Source organism: Oryzias melastigma, linkage group LG13 (genome assembly GCF_002922805.2).
Source record: "Oryzias melastigma strain HK-1 linkage group LG13, ASM292280v2, whole genome shotgun sequence".
NCBI lineage: Eukaryota > Metazoa > Chordata > Actinopteri > Beloniformes > Adrianichthyidae > Oryzias > Oryzias melastigma.
Window position 1 is genome coordinate 15,817,286 of NC_050524.1, and position 17,598 is coordinate 15,834,883.

At 36.6% G+C, this 17,598-nt stretch overlaps 2 protein-coding genes across 2 annotated transcripts; one reads left to right on the top strand and one right to left on the bottom strand.

Annotated features, from left to right (window-relative positions):
- The first annotated feature begins 2,789 nt into the window (after positions 1-2,789).
- rab4b (RAB4B, member RAS oncogene family) lies at positions 2,790-10,479 on the top strand. The gene is made up of 8 exons (XM_024277102.2): positions 2,790-2,999; positions 5,766-5,846; positions 6,029-6,143; positions 6,260-6,322; positions 7,236-7,390; positions 7,512-7,607; positions 8,546-8,721; positions 8,797-10,479. Exons 1-7 carry the CDS (start codon positions 2,984-2,986, stop codon positions 8,659-8,661), a joined length of 642 nt encoding a protein of 213 aa, XP_024132870.1. The 5' UTR covers positions 2,790-2,983; the 3' UTR covers positions 8,662-8,721; positions 8,797-10,479.
- A 376-nt stretch (positions 10,480-10,855) lies between these two features.
- ap2s1 (adaptor related protein complex 2 subunit sigma 1) lies at positions 10,856-14,804 on the bottom strand. The gene is made up of 5 exons (XM_024277103.2): positions 14,646-14,804; positions 14,059-14,208; positions 13,108-13,221; positions 12,371-12,430; positions 10,856-11,992 (listed from the first exon to the last, which is right to left on the bottom strand). Exons 1-5 carry the CDS (start codon positions 14,646-14,648, stop codon positions 11,891-11,893), a joined length of 429 nt encoding a protein of 142 aa, XP_024132871.1. The 5' UTR covers positions 14,649-14,804; the 3' UTR covers positions 10,856-11,890.
- Positions 14,805-17,598: the final 2,794 nt, after the last annotated feature.

Consider the following 17,598-nt stretch of genomic DNA (forward strand, 5'->3'; position numbering starts at 1 on the left):
CTCAATGACTGCAAAAAACAATTAATCATTCTAAACTGTATGTGATAGGGGTGTAATGATCCATCAACTTAATCAGTTAATCGATTTAATTCCCACAATTCAACCAGATGGATTAAAATTATTTCAAAATTAAATAAATCGATTATATCAGTATTGGAAAAAAACATCTGGATTGAGACACGGTAGGTTTATTTTACTATAACAACTCACATGTAATGGCAACAAAAATGATCAATCCATCATTAGAGTCCAATGTGTGGAAACACTTTGAATTTCGCAAAGATATGTTACCGTACAATGCAGTGTAATGTTCTAATAATCATCCATTTGTATTATTTTGTTGCTTAAAAACAACAGTGGTCTGAATTTTATAAAACTAAAATGTGAAATTATTTGTTATTATTGCTTGTTCACTTGTTTGTTGGAACACAAACGAGGGGAGGAGCAGCAGCTCTACTGTGACCTCCATCAGGGTGGTCGAGCTTCTCATCATATTTCTAAGGGAGCGCCCAGTCACCCTACAGAGGAAGCTCCTATTGGGTTTTTGTGTTTGGGACTCCGTTCTTACTGTGATGACAACGAATCCAACTTGGATTCGCTGGCGGGCCAGGTACCACCACATAGTGATCAGTGGACAGCTCTGCCCCTCTCTTTCCCTGAGTGTCCAAGACACACGACTGAAGGTGACATGAAACGACTTTAAAATCGACCTCCTGTCTAGGGTGTCCTGGTGCCACATGTATCGATGGACATCCTTGTGCTCGAACATGGTGTTCACTATGGACAAACAATGATGATCACAGAAGTCTAATAACAAAACACCACTTGGGTTCAGATCAGGGAAGTTCTTCCGACTAGTCACGCCACTCCAGGTGCCACTGTTGTTGCTCACGTGCGCACTGATGTCCCCCTGGAGGACAATTGAGACCCATGTAGGGCACTTTCTCTGACTCTTCCGCGAGACACCAAGAAGGCTGGGTACTCCAAACTGCTGTTCGGCCCATAAGTCAAAACCAGTCAGAGACCTGTCCCTCACCTGAAGGTGGAGGGACATGACCCTCTCGTCCACCAGAGTGAACTCCAGCGCTTGGCAGTTGAGCTGGGGGCTCACGAGTCAGACAAATTATGCAGTCAATGCTTCATATACATGTAAAACAGCAGCATATAAATGTTAATTTTCCTAATCTAGGACATACTGACCACAATTTTACAAATATTATTTTCAATTCAGTTAACCCTGCAACTGATCCTGCCCTGGTTTCTAGAATGGATGTGTCCAATTTTCCACAAAGCAATATTTACAAATCTTTAGAAAAAACATCCGTGACAGAACAACATTCTACTTCAAATGCTTTGAAATGTAATAAATAAAGTAATTCAAAGCTATAAAAGCCACAGTCCATTCATATGTGCTGATGGAAATTGTCTCTACTTTTCATAACCTTGCACATCAATTCAGAATGCAGAAACTTGTGTTTTTTTTTTGTTTTTTTTTTACCATAGATACATAGCGAGCTACAGCACTTTTTACAGAGCAGGAAAAGTTGCCATTTCTTGATCAAAATGACAAATCTATACTTGAAAAAAAGAGTTGTAGTCACAAGTGAGAAGTTTAAAAAACTACATTTTTATGAACTACAGGGAAAAAAAACAGAAACTTTTATGGTAAAGCAAAAATGTAAGCAGGATGTTATAGCCATTGGATTTAGTTATATTTATTTAATTCTTGAGCAGAATTTTTTTAAGTTACTGCTTGGTAGAGAACTGTTGTTTAAATGTACTAGACTTTGAACAACTTCTATTGGTATTCTATTTCCAAAAGATTATTTTCATCTTAAATCAGACTTACAGAAGCTCCTACATATGTTTTTTCTATTTTAAATTAGAAAACAGTTTAACTAATTTGTGCTGACTGATTTAAACCACAATATAAAGGAAACAGAAAATGAAAGACTATTTTGTTCCATATTTTAAGTGTTTTTTCTTCTTTTAAAAGCAAAGTAGAAGCTTAATCCAACAGTTTTGGGGGGCAAATATTTTTTTTTCTTATTTTAGTACTTTTTTATGTCTGAATAATACTAGAAACTGATTCTATCTTCAATCTAATAAGTTGGGATATTTTTTATGAATATTTTTTGCTTTTTGCTATTTTTTTATGAGTTATAATAACACTACAACTTGAGTATTTTTAATCTTATCCAACCATATATATATATAAGGGGTAGTTTTCTTGCTTTAGAGTTCGATAATAGACAAATACTAAAAATTGTCTCGATTTTTAATCTAATATTTTGTGAAAGAAAAAAAATCTGTTTTAGGTTTTTAAGATATGAGAAACTACTTTTTACTCTGTAAAAAAGTATTGACTTTGTTTAAGTGTTTTTAGATTTTAGAATAATATGCTGACAAACAAATATACTGTTTGTGGAAAAAAATGAATGTATTTTTAGATATTAGAAAAATTAGAAAAAGCTCAATTTTTTAATCTATTATTTTGTAACATAAATACATTTTCCTGTTTAATTGAATAATACTAAAAGCTGGCTGCAATTTTAATCGATTTGTTTAAAATAATAAATTATTCTGTCTATTTTGAGTACATTATTTCATAATACTTTGAATTATGACCTAAAAACCTCCATAGCCAACTTCATTTAACTTTTAATCCTTTTCCCCCTTTTTAGGGTGGGTCATATTTTATTCTGGGAAAAATTAAACAATTATTCTTTTTTTTCTAATATTAAATTTGAGCTTTATTGTCAGAAAATTTCAAATAAACGACAGTACCTGAACGCAGCACCGCACGGACGCCTGTGACGTAGCACGCAGCGTCTGTGTTTGGTTGTGGTCGAAGCTCGATAAGGATCAAGGAAATCTCTAGCATCGTTAGATAAACACCCTGAAAAGGTGTTACACGGCCATCACGCAACCGTCACAATAGCATTAGAGTCCTAAAGGCCTCCTTTCCACAGTGAGGGTCGACATGTCTGAGACATACGGTACGTCTTCGCGCGGAAGTAGCGTCTAAATGAACGCTCGCTAGCCCTCACTGCTGTTTTAACAAGTTGGCTTTTTAGCATTCTTGCTAGTCGTTAGCACGCTGCTAACATGTTTGTAGCTTATATGATGAACAGGGAAGCATTATTTCCGTTTCATCACCTTCAATTGAGACTAAAATGATCTCATTTTAGTTTATTTACTGTTTACCTGACTATACAGGGGGGAGCTCGATTTCTTCCGCTAACCGGTTAGTAACGGAATCTCACAGATGAGATGGGGTGATGGTGCAGGGAAAAGTTGACTTAACTACACTTAATGAGAAAAATCACACGTCGATACACGAATATGGTGTTTGCAGAAGCTTGTGCCTCTATCATAATCTTGAGAGCAAACATGTTAGATTAGTGTGTTTTAATTGCAGATGAGCAAATAAAAACATGGCCTCTGTTAGAGGAAGTGAGGAAAGCCAGAGCTTGTTGTTTACCTGTGGAGAAACAGCTGCTTTGATCTCACCTCAAGAGGGAAACTGCAAAACAAGTGGTGTATTTAAAACAAAAGGAACGAAATATTAAATGGATACAACATAGTAGAAGCTTTACTTAATTTTAATCTATTTAGTCAATTTTGCACTTTATTATCTTGGTGATATGCATTAAAAAATGCTTAGGTAAATGTTGAAAATGCATTATTACACAGCTTAAGTGTTTAGTTAATCCTAAAATCTCTAAGGGTTGATTTTTGGATTAAGTTTAAACGGAAAATATGTTAATTCTGACAAAAATATATATATATCTAAAAATCATAATTATATTTGTTTACAGTATAACCATAAAATCGACACTGCCTATTAGATAAGAAAGATGGGAAGGTTTTGAAAGAGGCCCGGCTTCGTTGTCTCATGTTACACTCACATTTATATGCCATCTGCTGCTGCTTCTTCTTCCATGCTGTTTTTACCTCATATTTCTTGCATGATACTTTATCCACACAGGCAACATTTATTAAAAAAAAAGTGGCTAATAGTTGCTGTAATAGCTTATTAATCTCAATTTTCTCCTAAGGGTTAAACAGTTGCATATGAGGTTCCTTAGCATGTTTTCTAAATGTATCCATCATTTCAAGCAGCTTAGAAAAGTCAACCAATTCCGCTCGCTTTCAAGTTTCTTTTTGTGTTTGAAATTTTTCTTGCTTAAAGTCTACTAACATTCAAACTGTCGTCTGTCAGGAGATGTGAAGACATGTCGGAAGTATCATACATGTGTCACTTTGAGTGCATGTTACTCTCTTACCTCATGGGGTTATTTAATATTTGAACAAATAGAATACAGTTGCCCAAGTGGCTGCTGTTAGGGGAGAAGCAGTGCTTTCCCCCAATGCTTTGACATATTTGACAGCTTGATGGCTGCGTGTAGTGCCAAGGCAAGCTTTTGAAAGGAATCTGTTCGCCTTTGATTCCGCCAGTTCCGCTGTCACAGCCACTGGGAATGTGTGGCTGATTTGTAAGCGTGACCACAGTAAAGCAGTGAAACTGGAAGTCACTTCGCTTCCCTGCTGTCATCGTTTTGACCTCTACCTGTGCTGCTTAAAGTCCCACTCCAATTGCATTTTGATCTTTTGTAAAAGCGTTCCCAGTGGTCTTTTTTAGCCAAAATCAAGAAAAACCTGTGTCATTTTCTAGGATGTATTTTGTGCAGAGCGGCAGGAGTTAATCAGAAACTCCGGGACTGTTGGTGTGAAAGCAAGCGCCTCTCCTGCTGATTTCCAGCAACTAAAAGCTTTTTCAGCAGCAATTTTTCATCTGCTCCTGATTCATCACAATTTGAATAAACAATTAACAGTTTTGATCTCAAAATTTCCTTTATATATGTCCTCCATCATGTTAAAAAAACAGTTTTCATTGGACTTGGCCTTTAAGGAAACGCCTGTTTAAATACTAAATTGCATGAGTGTGAAGGAGATTCTAGAAACACCAAAAACCTCTTTAAACCTCACAGGAACTGAAAAGCAATGTAATCTCTTTTTTTTTAAGCTGCTGCTTTAGTTGACTTAGTGAGCATCTGAAAACTCTCGGGCTGTTACCATGATGACATGTAACATTCACACAAGTCACTAATCATTTGCCTGCTTGCTTCTCTGCACACTTTGTTTAAGATTAAAGTCTAAACCACAGTCTTTGCATTCAAGGAGGAAATGTGTTATTTGGAGTCTCGGTTCTCTCTGAATTAGAGACGGATCTTTTTCAGTTCCACATGGTCCTTTTTTGTTAGACTCATTAAAAAAAAAGTATTTAAAAGGTAAAAATAGATACATTTTCTAGTGGACAGTGACTCAAAAGCTTAAAAAATGTTGGACTTTTCTGTGTGCTGCTGCACTACACCGTTCCTTTGTAAACACACAGTAATGTCTGCACTTTGGATTGCTTCAAATGTCTTTGGCCTGACTCATTTCACATCGTACGTGTGGGTTGGGTGGTTGTCTAATGAGCAAAGGTCCTCTTTTTATTAAAAACAACAACATCTCACTCTTTCTGCTCAGTCTCTGATAAACGATGGATAAATATCCATCTCGTTTTCAGTTATCAGATTGTAGACGAGCATTTTTAACTGGAGTTAATGAAGCATTGCTGAAAGCCTGCAGACAGGATCACATTGCTAAATCACATTGTGATTTCTAATGTGAGTAGTGTTTTTTTTTTTTATAGGGCTAAGATTCGATTTAAAGGCTCCCAGATCTCCTGACAGTGTTGGACTTTCATCCACTTTCAGATTTCCTGTTCAAGTTTCTGGTGATCGGCAGTGCTGGGACGGGAAAATCCTGCCTTCTCCACCAGTTCATTGAGAACAAATGTAAGAAGTATTTGTTTATTTTTTAATTACCAGATGATTAACTCTTTGCTCATAAGAGCTTTGTGGGTTATAAACAAGCATGTCATTTGTTGTAGGTCAAAAAGTATAATTGTGTGGTTCTTGGAAAGTGTTGCTTGTGTCCTCATAATTGTGTATTTATTTGTCGTGTTTTTTTCCTTCAGTCAAGCAGGACTCCAACCACACCATCGGTGTAGAGTTTGGTTCCAGGGTCGTCAACGTTGGTGGGAAAACGGTCAAACTGCAGATCTGGGATACTGCTGGACAAGAGCGATTTCGGTACTTCATTCTTCTTTTCTTTGTTTTTTATTTCCCCTTACCCCCTCAGTTGCATTTCCTGTCATGATGTGCTGTTGCCGTCCCTTTTGAGCAGAGGGCCTGCTTTCTCTTCACAGCTCAGTGACACGCAGCTACTACAGAGGAGCAGCTGGAGCCCTTCTCGTCTACGATATTACAAGGTACAGCTGTCCCTGCTCCCACTCACCCCAACACCTTTGAACAAACGCTATGCAGTCAGGTGAAACCTGCAACAAATTCTCCAACTTTCTGCTTCGGTAGATGATGAAATGTTTTCAAAATATCATCAAAACCACAAAAATGCCACATTTTGGACCCACTCAGATGCATGTCCTTATCACATTTTTCTCATGATGAAGGACACGTATATTTAAAATGCATTTCTGAGTATTTCTTTATTCAAACCGTGAATCTTGAATTTGAAAAGGGGCCTATTTGGGTTTTAGGGCGAGCCACAGAATTCCTGCTCCATTCTGATGCATCCACTTGCAGACGAATAGATCCATGTACGTCTTTATTTATCTCTTTGGATTTACTGAAGATTCATGCAGTCAGTTGGAAAAGCCAGAAGCAGGCCTGTATTTCTCAAACTGTGTTATGATAGAGGGGGTTGGGGAGTCCAGATGGAGCAGATACACTAATGCAGCTCGACAGACATGTAATACAGTTTGCAATTGTAAGAAGGCATTAGCTTTTGCAAAAGGGCGGAGGTGGAGCACAGATTTGATGGCAGCTATAAAGCGATGCTGGAGCGTTCTGTGTTGGACGGCAGAAGTCCATCAACAAAAACCCCCAGGTAGAGTGACAGCAGAGGAAGTGGAGGAAAACAATGGAGAGAGGCGAGAGAAACATGAGCTGGAGTTGGGCCATCGGAATTGCGTCAGATTTACTAGTTATTGAAAGCAGCTGTTCAGCATCGAGAGTCTAGGCCTCCACCCTTCTGTCCCACTCTCCGGACCTCATGTTACCATGGAAATCAGGGTTTGGTCAGCACATTGGGCTTTAAAACTCATGAGAACTCCTTCTGCAACCACAGAAGTGTGAACACATGTCGTGTTGGTCTCTGTTTTACAGCCGAGAGACATATAACGCCTTGTCCAACTGGCTGACTGATGCACGGACGCTCGCTAGCCCCAACATCGTCATCATTCTGTGTGGCAACAAGAAAGACCTGGACGCAGACAGAGAGGTGACCTTCCTGGAAGCCTCACGCTTCGCTCAGGAAAATGGTAACTGATCTTGAACAGATTTAGCATCACATCAGTCCAGAAATATTTGTCTATTTGCTGACCATATTTTATGCTTCATTTCCCCCTTTGACCATCATGCGGTTGTTTTCTGTCCACACAGAACTGATGTTTCTAGAAACAAGTGCACTGACAGGGGAAAACGTGGAGGAGGGTTTCCTGAAGTGTGCCCGCACTATCCTCAACAAGATAGACTCAGGTACACTTTAGTCTTTGTTCAAGAGGCTTGTCTTTATAGGCACAAGTATTTGATCAATTTACATTTTTAAGATGACCAAATTGACATTTTAAACATTTTCTGTATTCTCTGACAAAAGATTTAATACCTTAAAGTCCCACTCGGAACATATTTTGAATTATTTTAAAGGTGTTCCCGGTTGTCTTTTCATTATGATTATGCCGTTCGTTTTCTAGGACGTAGTTTCTGCAGAGCGGCAGTATTTCTTTAAGAAATTTGTCTCTGAGTTGTGGGTTGCTGCTTACTTAGTAAGCCCGCCCCCTCTTCCTCTCACCCATAACTGAGCTCTCAGTTTACGCACTTTCCCTCTAGCTTACAGCCTCTCACACTCCAGACCTAACAATACCAGTGCAACAAAAATGGAGAGCAATATTTGAGCTATTCAGACATGCAGCTTTGAGTTATGGATTACATGGTTCTAGCCGTCTACCACCATCTTTTCTATGCAACAAATACGTTTTTTTTTTTTTTGTCTGCTCCTAAATCGCAATAATTTGAGTAAAACATTCTCAGGAATTCCATTTTGAGCCTAATTTACATTGAAATATGTCTCCATAATCAGAAAAATGCCACCAGAACACGTGGAGAGCACTATTTCATAAGAATTCTCAGAAAAATTGCTATAGAATTCAGTTAGGTTTTATAGTTGTAAAAACTTTCACAAAAACTTTTTCATAGGTATTGAGCTCCAAAAGTTAAAAGTTAGTAAAATTGTGTGTTTCCAGGATAAAAGTATGGCAGGATTTTTTTAAGAAATAAAATTGAACTTGTTCAGGATAGCATGAAGAAAGGTTGCTCTTCGCTTTAAAATTCTTTGTTTTAATTTTTTTTTATCCCATTTCATTTTGGTAGCATGTTTTCCCCATTCTTTATCCCTTCCTCTCTCATGGTATTTGCAGGAGAGCTGGACCCGGAGAGGATGGGTTCAGGTATTCAGTATGGAGATGCGTCTCTAAGGCAGCTGCGACAGCCCAGAGGCACAACAACACAGAACAAGCAGCAGTGTAACTGCTAGGGGTCAGGCCACGCCTTAACCTGAGCCCGCAGGCCCACGTGGACAGGACGCCCCCTACAGGTCAGTGATGGTTCTTGTCAGAAGTTCTTCCAACATAGAAATCCCTTATGTGACTTTTCGTTTTTGTTTGTACAGTCCTTCAGTTCAGCTCCAGGTGTTTTTGGTGTGTGTGACCATTCACCCTATAGTCTCACTCACCTTACATCACCTTGACGAGTGAGGTCACGGAGACCCCTACAGCCCCCGCTAAGCCTCCTTACCTGAGGGTGCCATCTTAGCCCTGCATCTAGGATGAAGCATCCCCGTTTAGTGTGAGCGTGATGGGACCATAAGGAAGCGATGTCCCCATCACTTGCTTACCAGACAAGGACGAGTCAATGGTGGTTCATCTGGGCTGCTGTTGTTCAACTTTGTGATTTCTTTTTTTGTTTCTTTGTTTTTATTCTGGTTTTAGAAACCTTGCTTTTTGCATTTGCACATTTCTCTCTGTAATTTCCTACTGTCACTGGTTAAAGCACTCTTGTTATTTAGCATCTCCTGACATGATTGATGATAAGCCCAAAACTAAATGTGATTGTGATAAAGTTTGTATTTTAAAACATATATACTTGAAGAAATTTAAAATATATAGAATCTACTACACATTTTATCCTTTTCAAAGTTTTCTTGAACATTGAACCTGCTAACTATTGAATGTAAGGTGAGCGTCAGCTGTAAAAGTATAGGAGGAATATATATATATATATATATAATTAAAATTTGGGCCATCCAGAGTTTTAAAATTTGTGAATTTATAGTGTAGTATTCCTAAAATTATTCCAGCTTTTCAATGGATTTTGTTTACTCACTCCACTGTGTAGCTAAAGAAGCACAAAAATAATATTTTTATTCCATTCAAGATCCCAAAGTCTGTAAATTTAACTTATTTATATTTAAAAACTGTTTCAATCTGTTTTTTCTTTTGGCTGTTGCTGTTGAACTTTTTTTTTCTTCAATCTCCCCTTGTGACTAATGTTGTAAACACATGCAGCACAAGGGATGGTCGTTTGTTTTTGTAGTTCAGCCTCCATAAAGGTCGGATGTTGCCCAAACATCGCTGATAGGAAGCCATGCACAGGAAGTGATGACTCGTTCTATCTCTTGAGTCATCGTCACACTTCAGGTTTGTTTTTTTTAAACAGGCCTTGAGGAAAATAGCTTAAAAAAATGATTTCATGTCATGATGACCCAGTGAAGCGTCGTGCGTGAACATCAGCATGTGAAAAGTGAGTGAGCACACTGGAGGGTGAATGGAACAATCTAATGTAGTCAATTAGCAGGTGTTGCTGTCAAAGAAAATTTGGGTTTCTCTCCTCTGAAAGTGCACTTTTATTTTCAAAATGTCTGTTTTGTTTATATACTGTATCTAAAGAATTGTACATTTTATTTTAAAGAGTATAAGTAATAAAGATTTTAATTGTAGAGGGTTTTTTTTATTCTTACAGTTGAAATGTTTGGGGTAATTTAGTGTAGACTGAGTTGTGGGGAGTGGCAGCAGCTACTCTCATCACTTCTATTCCTTTACATGAACTTCAGGTCATCGGTTGAGTATGGAAGGAGGTCTGTGGACTAAAGCCGCCATGTTTTCATAATTTATTTTGACTCGTTCCAGCCTGGATGAATCTGACTCAGTCGCTCAGTAAATGATGTGATGTAATAAACTCAAATGCTACTGTACACCTCAGATACTTCGTCCTGTAAATAAGATTTGTCTATTTAGGAGTGTTGCTGACTGTAATGATTATGCAATTCCCAGTAAAGTGCTTGTTTTTCAGTTCATGCCGTTTATTTGATGACCGTGTTTAAAGGAAGTATTTACAGTGTGAACATGTCAAATTTGACATGAAATCTGATTCTAGCTCGACATTATTTAAGGTTGCCAGGTTTGTTAGGATATCTGAAGGCTTATATAATGAAGAGTAAATACAGGCCGTCTCTAATTAGATTTATGCTCTTAGGTTGAAAGAGTAAGAGTGGTTTAATGGAGCTGAAATGGATATATTGACTGGTTTATTGACCTGAGACAGACTCCAGATGACCCCACATTTGTTACTGTTTTACCACTAGATGGTGCTCCAATAATTTACATATTTCATGTACTGACATTTTTTTTTAGTTTAAAGCAGTAAATGTTACTTCAAAGAAATAACAGAGAAAAGCTGAATGATAAATGTTTATTTACACAAAATGGGACGTGCTGATGTAGGCAGCTGAATTTAAGACAGTAACATCTTCCATTAAACTCACAGACGAGGAGAGGTGGGTACATGTTTCAATCTTGTCTTCGTGAAAAACAAAATGTCTAACATATCACGGGACTAAATAAGGTCAAAAATATGGGATTTTCACCAGACATGGCAATCCAAAGAGACGTTACTCTGGAATTTTAAACGCACATCATACGATGCTGCAGGAATGTATTGATCTCAAACGAGTACATATTTTTGAAGGTAATCTTCATGACCAGTCATTTCACAATATTTATACAGATCACACAAAGCAAACTCCAAAGCAGTGCTTGACAATAAACACACCTTTATATGTCCGGATCTTTATCGATTTCTAAATGTTAATAGTAACTAAAGAGCACCGTTTTGATTGGTAATCCTTCATTCTCTTACAGGCTCCGTCATCACTCACACACATCTACACATGTTGGCATTACACATTAACACAACTATTAATGCCACCCAAAGACATTATTTTGGAAGATTTAAAGAACTTTGATGAGATATGGGCCTGGTCTGTTTTTAATGGTGCTTTTTTAGAAATCGTAGTGCTGTTAAAGAACGGCTTTGTTTAAAGTGGGAATGAAGAGGTTGTTGTCACTGTTTCCACTGAGCATGGAGATAAATGCCACGAGCGAAAAGGTAACTATCAAGAATAACCCATCTCAAGGTAACCAACCTCTTTAAAACTTGAAATGCTGACATGTTGAAATGTAGTGTGAAAAATGATTCAGAGGTTAAGATAAAAACTGCAGGAGGAAAAAAAAAAAATAGGTTGTCTAAATGTTAATGTTGTGTAGTCGTCTTCCACATGCCTGCTGTAACTCAGCATGTTGAAAAACTAAAGGATTTTTTCTTTTAAGTGACATTACACAACAAAGTATATATATATATATTTATATATATTTTTTCGGATGCTGGGTGGGCAGAAAAGTGGACAGAAAGGAACGAGGATTTTGTTTTTACTCCAGCGACTGAAGCATGAGAAGCTGCTTAAGGACCTTGGTCTGACTGGTCTCCCTGATCTCTCCTGCCAGGAACATCTCGTCCACTACTGTGTACACCTTAGAGAGAAAAGACACACAGCAGAGAAGGTCAGAAAAAAAACAAAATACTAACCAAGAGGGTCATGGTAAATCAGGCTGCACACTGTTCATAACAAACACAACATGAGCAAAGTTGTTTGTCTTAAAAAAATTGTTTCATTTCCAAAATAAAAGATTTCTTCTTAAAAACGTTACTTTTTTGTCATTAAAATGTTCAAAGGTGAATTAACCATGACAGAATTCTGATAAGGGGAAAATGGGAGTTTGGAAATGTTAGCTAGACTGAATTTAGTTCAAAAATATGACAAAAAAGAAAAAATCTCCTCAACATTCTTTTCTCTACAAGGCATTCATAAAATAACACAAAATCAAATGGACAAACGAAAATCTTCTTACCTTGTAGAAGTTGAACACCAGGTCCAACTCGCACACATTGTGAAAATACTCATTCAGGACCTTTCAGAACACAAAGGAAAAATCCAAAGTTAAATTCAGGAATCAGGAAAGACTCACTTCATTGGTGGTTTCAGCTCGTTGAGACGAGAGCATTTTGTTACAATGGCTGAAAGTATTAATAAAATATCACAAGAGACTTTTGAATGTGAGCTCATTAAAGTGACGGGATTCTTTATTCAAGCTTCCAAATAAATGGAATTTGCACAATACTGTTATAATGTGACAATAAAGCCAACAAATTATTGACCATTAATTCTCTTTGTTTGGAAATTCCCTTGAGTTTACTTAATGTGTTTGCTGATAAACACATAATTGCTATTTATTCTAGATGTTGCACACTTGTTTTTTAAATAATAAAACACTGTTGTCAAAAGAGGACACCAAATTATATAGCTGGATTAAACCTGAAATTATAGGTAAAACTTTGCCTCAAGTAAATGTTATTAATTAATGTATCTTTCCCCCCCAAAAACTAAATTTGTCTCCACAGAAATGGACTTTTATGAGTATGGTTGTGTTATAAAACACAATTTTTTGAATCAAACTTATTTCAATAAATTTATTAATTACATCTATAAACTGATTTTTTTCAGGAGGAAAAGAAAAAAAAAGTCAGACATATAAAACATATTAGAACTCAATAACAAAACAATCAGAGCACCATGAGTTTTAATTACCTCTACAAAGTTGTGAATTCCCTCCAGGTACGCCAGGTTGTTATCAGTCACGTCCACACAAATGCAGAAATACAGCCCAGCGTAACGCCGGTAAATGATCTTGAAGTTCCTGAACTGTGGGAACAAAGTGGAATAAGTCTGTTAATAATAGAGTTTCTCATATTATGACAACAGAAGATTTACTAGGGGATAGGCTGACAGACTTTAAGGCAAAACACAGCATGTTAATTTTATGTTTATTACAATAAAGAAATACATTCTTGTATTAACAAAAAAAAAGAAAGAAAGAAATTGGAGGATTTGAAGTGAGAAAGGCTTTGAAGCAGATGAAGTGACTTTATGTGGAGGAAAAAAAAGGCAAAGAAGGCTGTTTTTGAATAGAAAGTGACAATTCACACTTTATTTTCTAAATACGAGTGGCCAGTGCTGAAATCTTACTGGCACGAGCCCAGAGGAGGGGTTAGGGTTAGGTTACTACGACAACAACATAATGCCTTGGAAACACTTAACCATGTGGCCAACATAAATTTCTATGGGTTTTTATGCTTAGTAAGATGTAAATACGTGCAAATAACATCAGCGTTTTGAATAATTAGACTTAAAATCTATCTCTAGATGCTCCACAAAACTACAACCATACAAACCCCTGATAGAATTTTAAAAATATTTTCAAACTCTTAATTTTAGAAGCTTGCTGATTCAATAATGTTTATTTAAATTTGTTATGGGTTTGAATATTTGTTAGCTTGAATGCATAAATTGTAAAATACAGTGGGAAAATAGTTTGCACCAAATCTACTGAAGCATCAGTGAAGGTTGACAAATTGAAGCCACGTTTTCTTCTATGAAAAAGTCAATTGCAGTACTTATGAAAGAAATCGGGCTAAACAAAAATTGATGCAAATGTTATGAAGCATTGCCAGTCAAAAATATGAATAGAAAACTTCTTACCTCCACAAAGTTGGTGTGTTTGGCATCTCTGACAGTAACCACAGCATGCACTTCCTCAATCAGCTTTTGCTTTTCGTCATCATCAAACTGCATGTACCATTTGGCCAACCGGGTTTTTCCTGCCCGGTTCTGGATGAGGATGAAACGGATCTTTGGAATTAAAACAAGAAAAAAATTTATATATGAGATAAACGTACATTTATAACAAGTACAAAGGTTAAAAAGATTATTTAACAGACGACAAAAAAGCAAAAACCTTAAAGTATAGTACAGTTTCATTCAATTCCACGAACCATCAACGCGTTTTCAAGGGCTGCCTGACATTAATGTTAGCTTATCTAGTTTGACAGCGTCATTTAACCGTAACTTGACCCAAATCGAGAACAATTCGATTTCTGCAGAATTCATAAAATATTAATCATTTATAAATAGTATTTCGTGTTTGTGTTTCTTATTCCAAAATCAACCAAATGCTGTCCAGTGACTCACTGAACGTTAAATCGGTACAACTCGATGCTAGCAAACCAATGTTAAAAGACTAGTAATGGGCGTAAATACAAAACATTGGATAATGAAGGCGACTTTACCATATTCGTATCCTTAGCGGAACCTTTGGTGACTAAAATATCGAGTTCTTGAGTAACAGTTTAGTGGTTTTTCATTAATAAGCGGGTATTTTGGCGAGAGCTCGTCGGTTATCAGCACTAGCTAACAAGAAAAGGAAAGCTTCAGTGAGTTGCGGTGCATCATGGGAAATGTGTTTTATTCACATGAGTAAGAACCTCCAGGAATGTTGAACAAACTACAAAAACCAGCGTTCGCCATTCAAGGGCATGTCCAGTTCCCCAAAGATCACATGAATTGTAGAAGAATAATTTATTTAGGCATTTTTACAGTTGTTATTTTCAAAAAGCTCAATTTTTGTTTGGCGCTCGCCACTTTTTTGTACTATTTCACTATACATTGATGGGTTTCAGGCATGGACTATGCCTGAAATCGCCCAAGATGTTTTGTATTAGGGGTAATGCAAAAAGTAAAATAAAAAATAATGTTAAATATGGTGTGAAATCATGTACATTTATTAATATAAGCAAATCTTTTTTCCCCCCTGAGAATCTCATTTACACCCTACTGTGACCCCGCCTTCGCCCAATAGTAGCTGGGATAGGCTCCAGCAGCCTCCTGAAAGCAATTCGGCTTTTTCAAAAAATGGATAGATCGAATAGCGTATATAATTATGCTAAATTCAATGTCAATCAGGAGGACTTCTAAAACATTTGGAGCTCTCTCTGTATCTGTTAGTAGCCAAGAGGATGAGCCAACCAGTTCCTCTTTCGCACAGCAGGTGTCTTCAAAATCCCAAATGTCGGCTGAATCAGAAGGTGTGAATCTAGACCTTTCAAATGTCACTTCTCCTGAACACAAGTGTGTGGAATAAACACATTTAAATATCTTTTTTTCCGTTTTGTAACGTTTTAGGTTTACTTTTTGATTTTCAGTGTTTAATGTCTGAATTTACCACTGTTTGTTCACACAGAGATCAAAACAGCAAATCTTGTTTTCCCTGATAAAATGAAGAAATCTTTTGGGGAATGCTATGTGATGTGTATGACCAAGAGAGAATGTCACCACTGTTTCAGTCCTTACAGCACACATTATTACAAACAAAAATAACATGTTTTATTTGTTATAGTATCCAATAATGTTTTATAAAGAGTTAGCTGAAGAACTGAAGAATAAACCCTAGCTTTTTTTTCTTTTAAATGTGTGATTTAACATGTTTTTCTCTGCTAAAACTGCAGTGGAGAAATGTGGACTTCCTAATTTAATTTAAAAGCTTGCAGAGACTGGGATTATCAGATATTGCACAACTGCAGCAGAAGGAATGTGCTTCCCCAAGGACTCAGGAAAAATTCAGCTGCAAATGTTGAAGAGGTTGAGGTCAGATAAGAAAAAACATGTTTATTACATGTAAACTTCAATAAAAAGAAGGAAAAAAAACAAACATCAACTGTCAGAATTTTTTTTATTATTTCTTCCAGCTATGTTTTATGTGCTTTAGGGTTTAAAAACATCAGTTCTGTGCTAATGTTTTTTAAAGAATAAAATATCTGCATTGAAATGTAATAGTTAAAGTAGATTGTTTATAGTGTGCCTCGTCTGCATTGAAATAATAGAAAATGGTTTTGAAACAGAAGCAGATTGTTCAACAAAAACTTTGACCCATGCTAATCTTTCTCTGCATGATTGGGGTCATGCAAATATTGCCAAGAACATTAAGTGATGTGATTGGACAGGAGTGTAAAGACTTGTTCACAAGACCGAATGTGAGCTTTTAACCCAGCTTCAACGTCTATTTATTGGTGTCATAATTCTCTCAAAATACATATAAACACCCACTTTATTATAACTTCTCATCCCATGAAAAAACAAGCCAACTTACCCACTGATAACAGCCATTAAATTTTATGTTTGTCTTGTTATTCTCCATTGCAGGGGGGTTAAAAACTGCAATAAAGTTGAATATTTACTGTGATTTTAAGGTAAAACTTCAGCTTTAATACAATGTTGTCACAGATTGAAGTGTCTGTTTAAACTCAATCAGGTAAAGAATGGTAAAAACATGACACATTTTTAAGAAGCTGCAAAAATCCTACAAATATTTTTAACTAATACTTTTGGACTTACACTTTTAATTGCATTTTTAAGTATTTGTTAGGTTTTAAAATATATGCCTTCATTTTTACTCTGAATAAAAGACTGGAATGGGGTGTTCGAGGAAGTTCGGGGAGGGACAGAGTCAAAGGGAATAAATTCCGAACAAGGTCCCACTGAGAAACACTAAACATCTGTTTGAGTTCTTAGTCAGCTTGTTGTGTTTACAACAAAGTAGACAATTCTTAGTTGTTCTACTGTCCTCCTTAGAGAAATAACTTATTTATTGTGTACTGGCTGAACTAATCACTATGCAAACATCTTCATGGCAAAGGATTCACCTCATAGATGACCATTCAAACCCTATTGAAATGATTAAAATGTAATTTTTTTTTACATTTTTCCCCAAATGAGCTTTGCTTCTGCTACAAACCTTGCTTGTGTTTCGTTCTCTGGTGACCATGTTTTTTCCATTCTCTTTCACTTTGCTTCTTGATGTAGTCACTTTGTGTCTTAAAGGATAATTTACGGTTATTTATGACTGCTTCGTTTTCCTCTCTGCTCTCTGTTTCCTTGCAGTTTCAAATTACTTTTCAGAAATTTGTAAAAAAAAAAATAATAATAAAATCCCAGCCCCAGCAGTCATTCGCGTATTCTCAGAGGTAGAAGGCTTTTTCTAGCTGTCAGTCAACCCTCCAACAGCCTCGAAGTTCAGATAGGAGCAAAGAGAGGAGTTCAAAATTCAACTTAAACCTAAACTCTTTGAGATGCTATGCCAGTTAAGCAGCATCATGAGTTTTTTTTTGCTCTTTGTTTTATTTTTACTTTATCTAATTTTGCTTTTTTTTCCCTTCTTGTCCAAACAGAAAATGGGAGCCTTTTGCA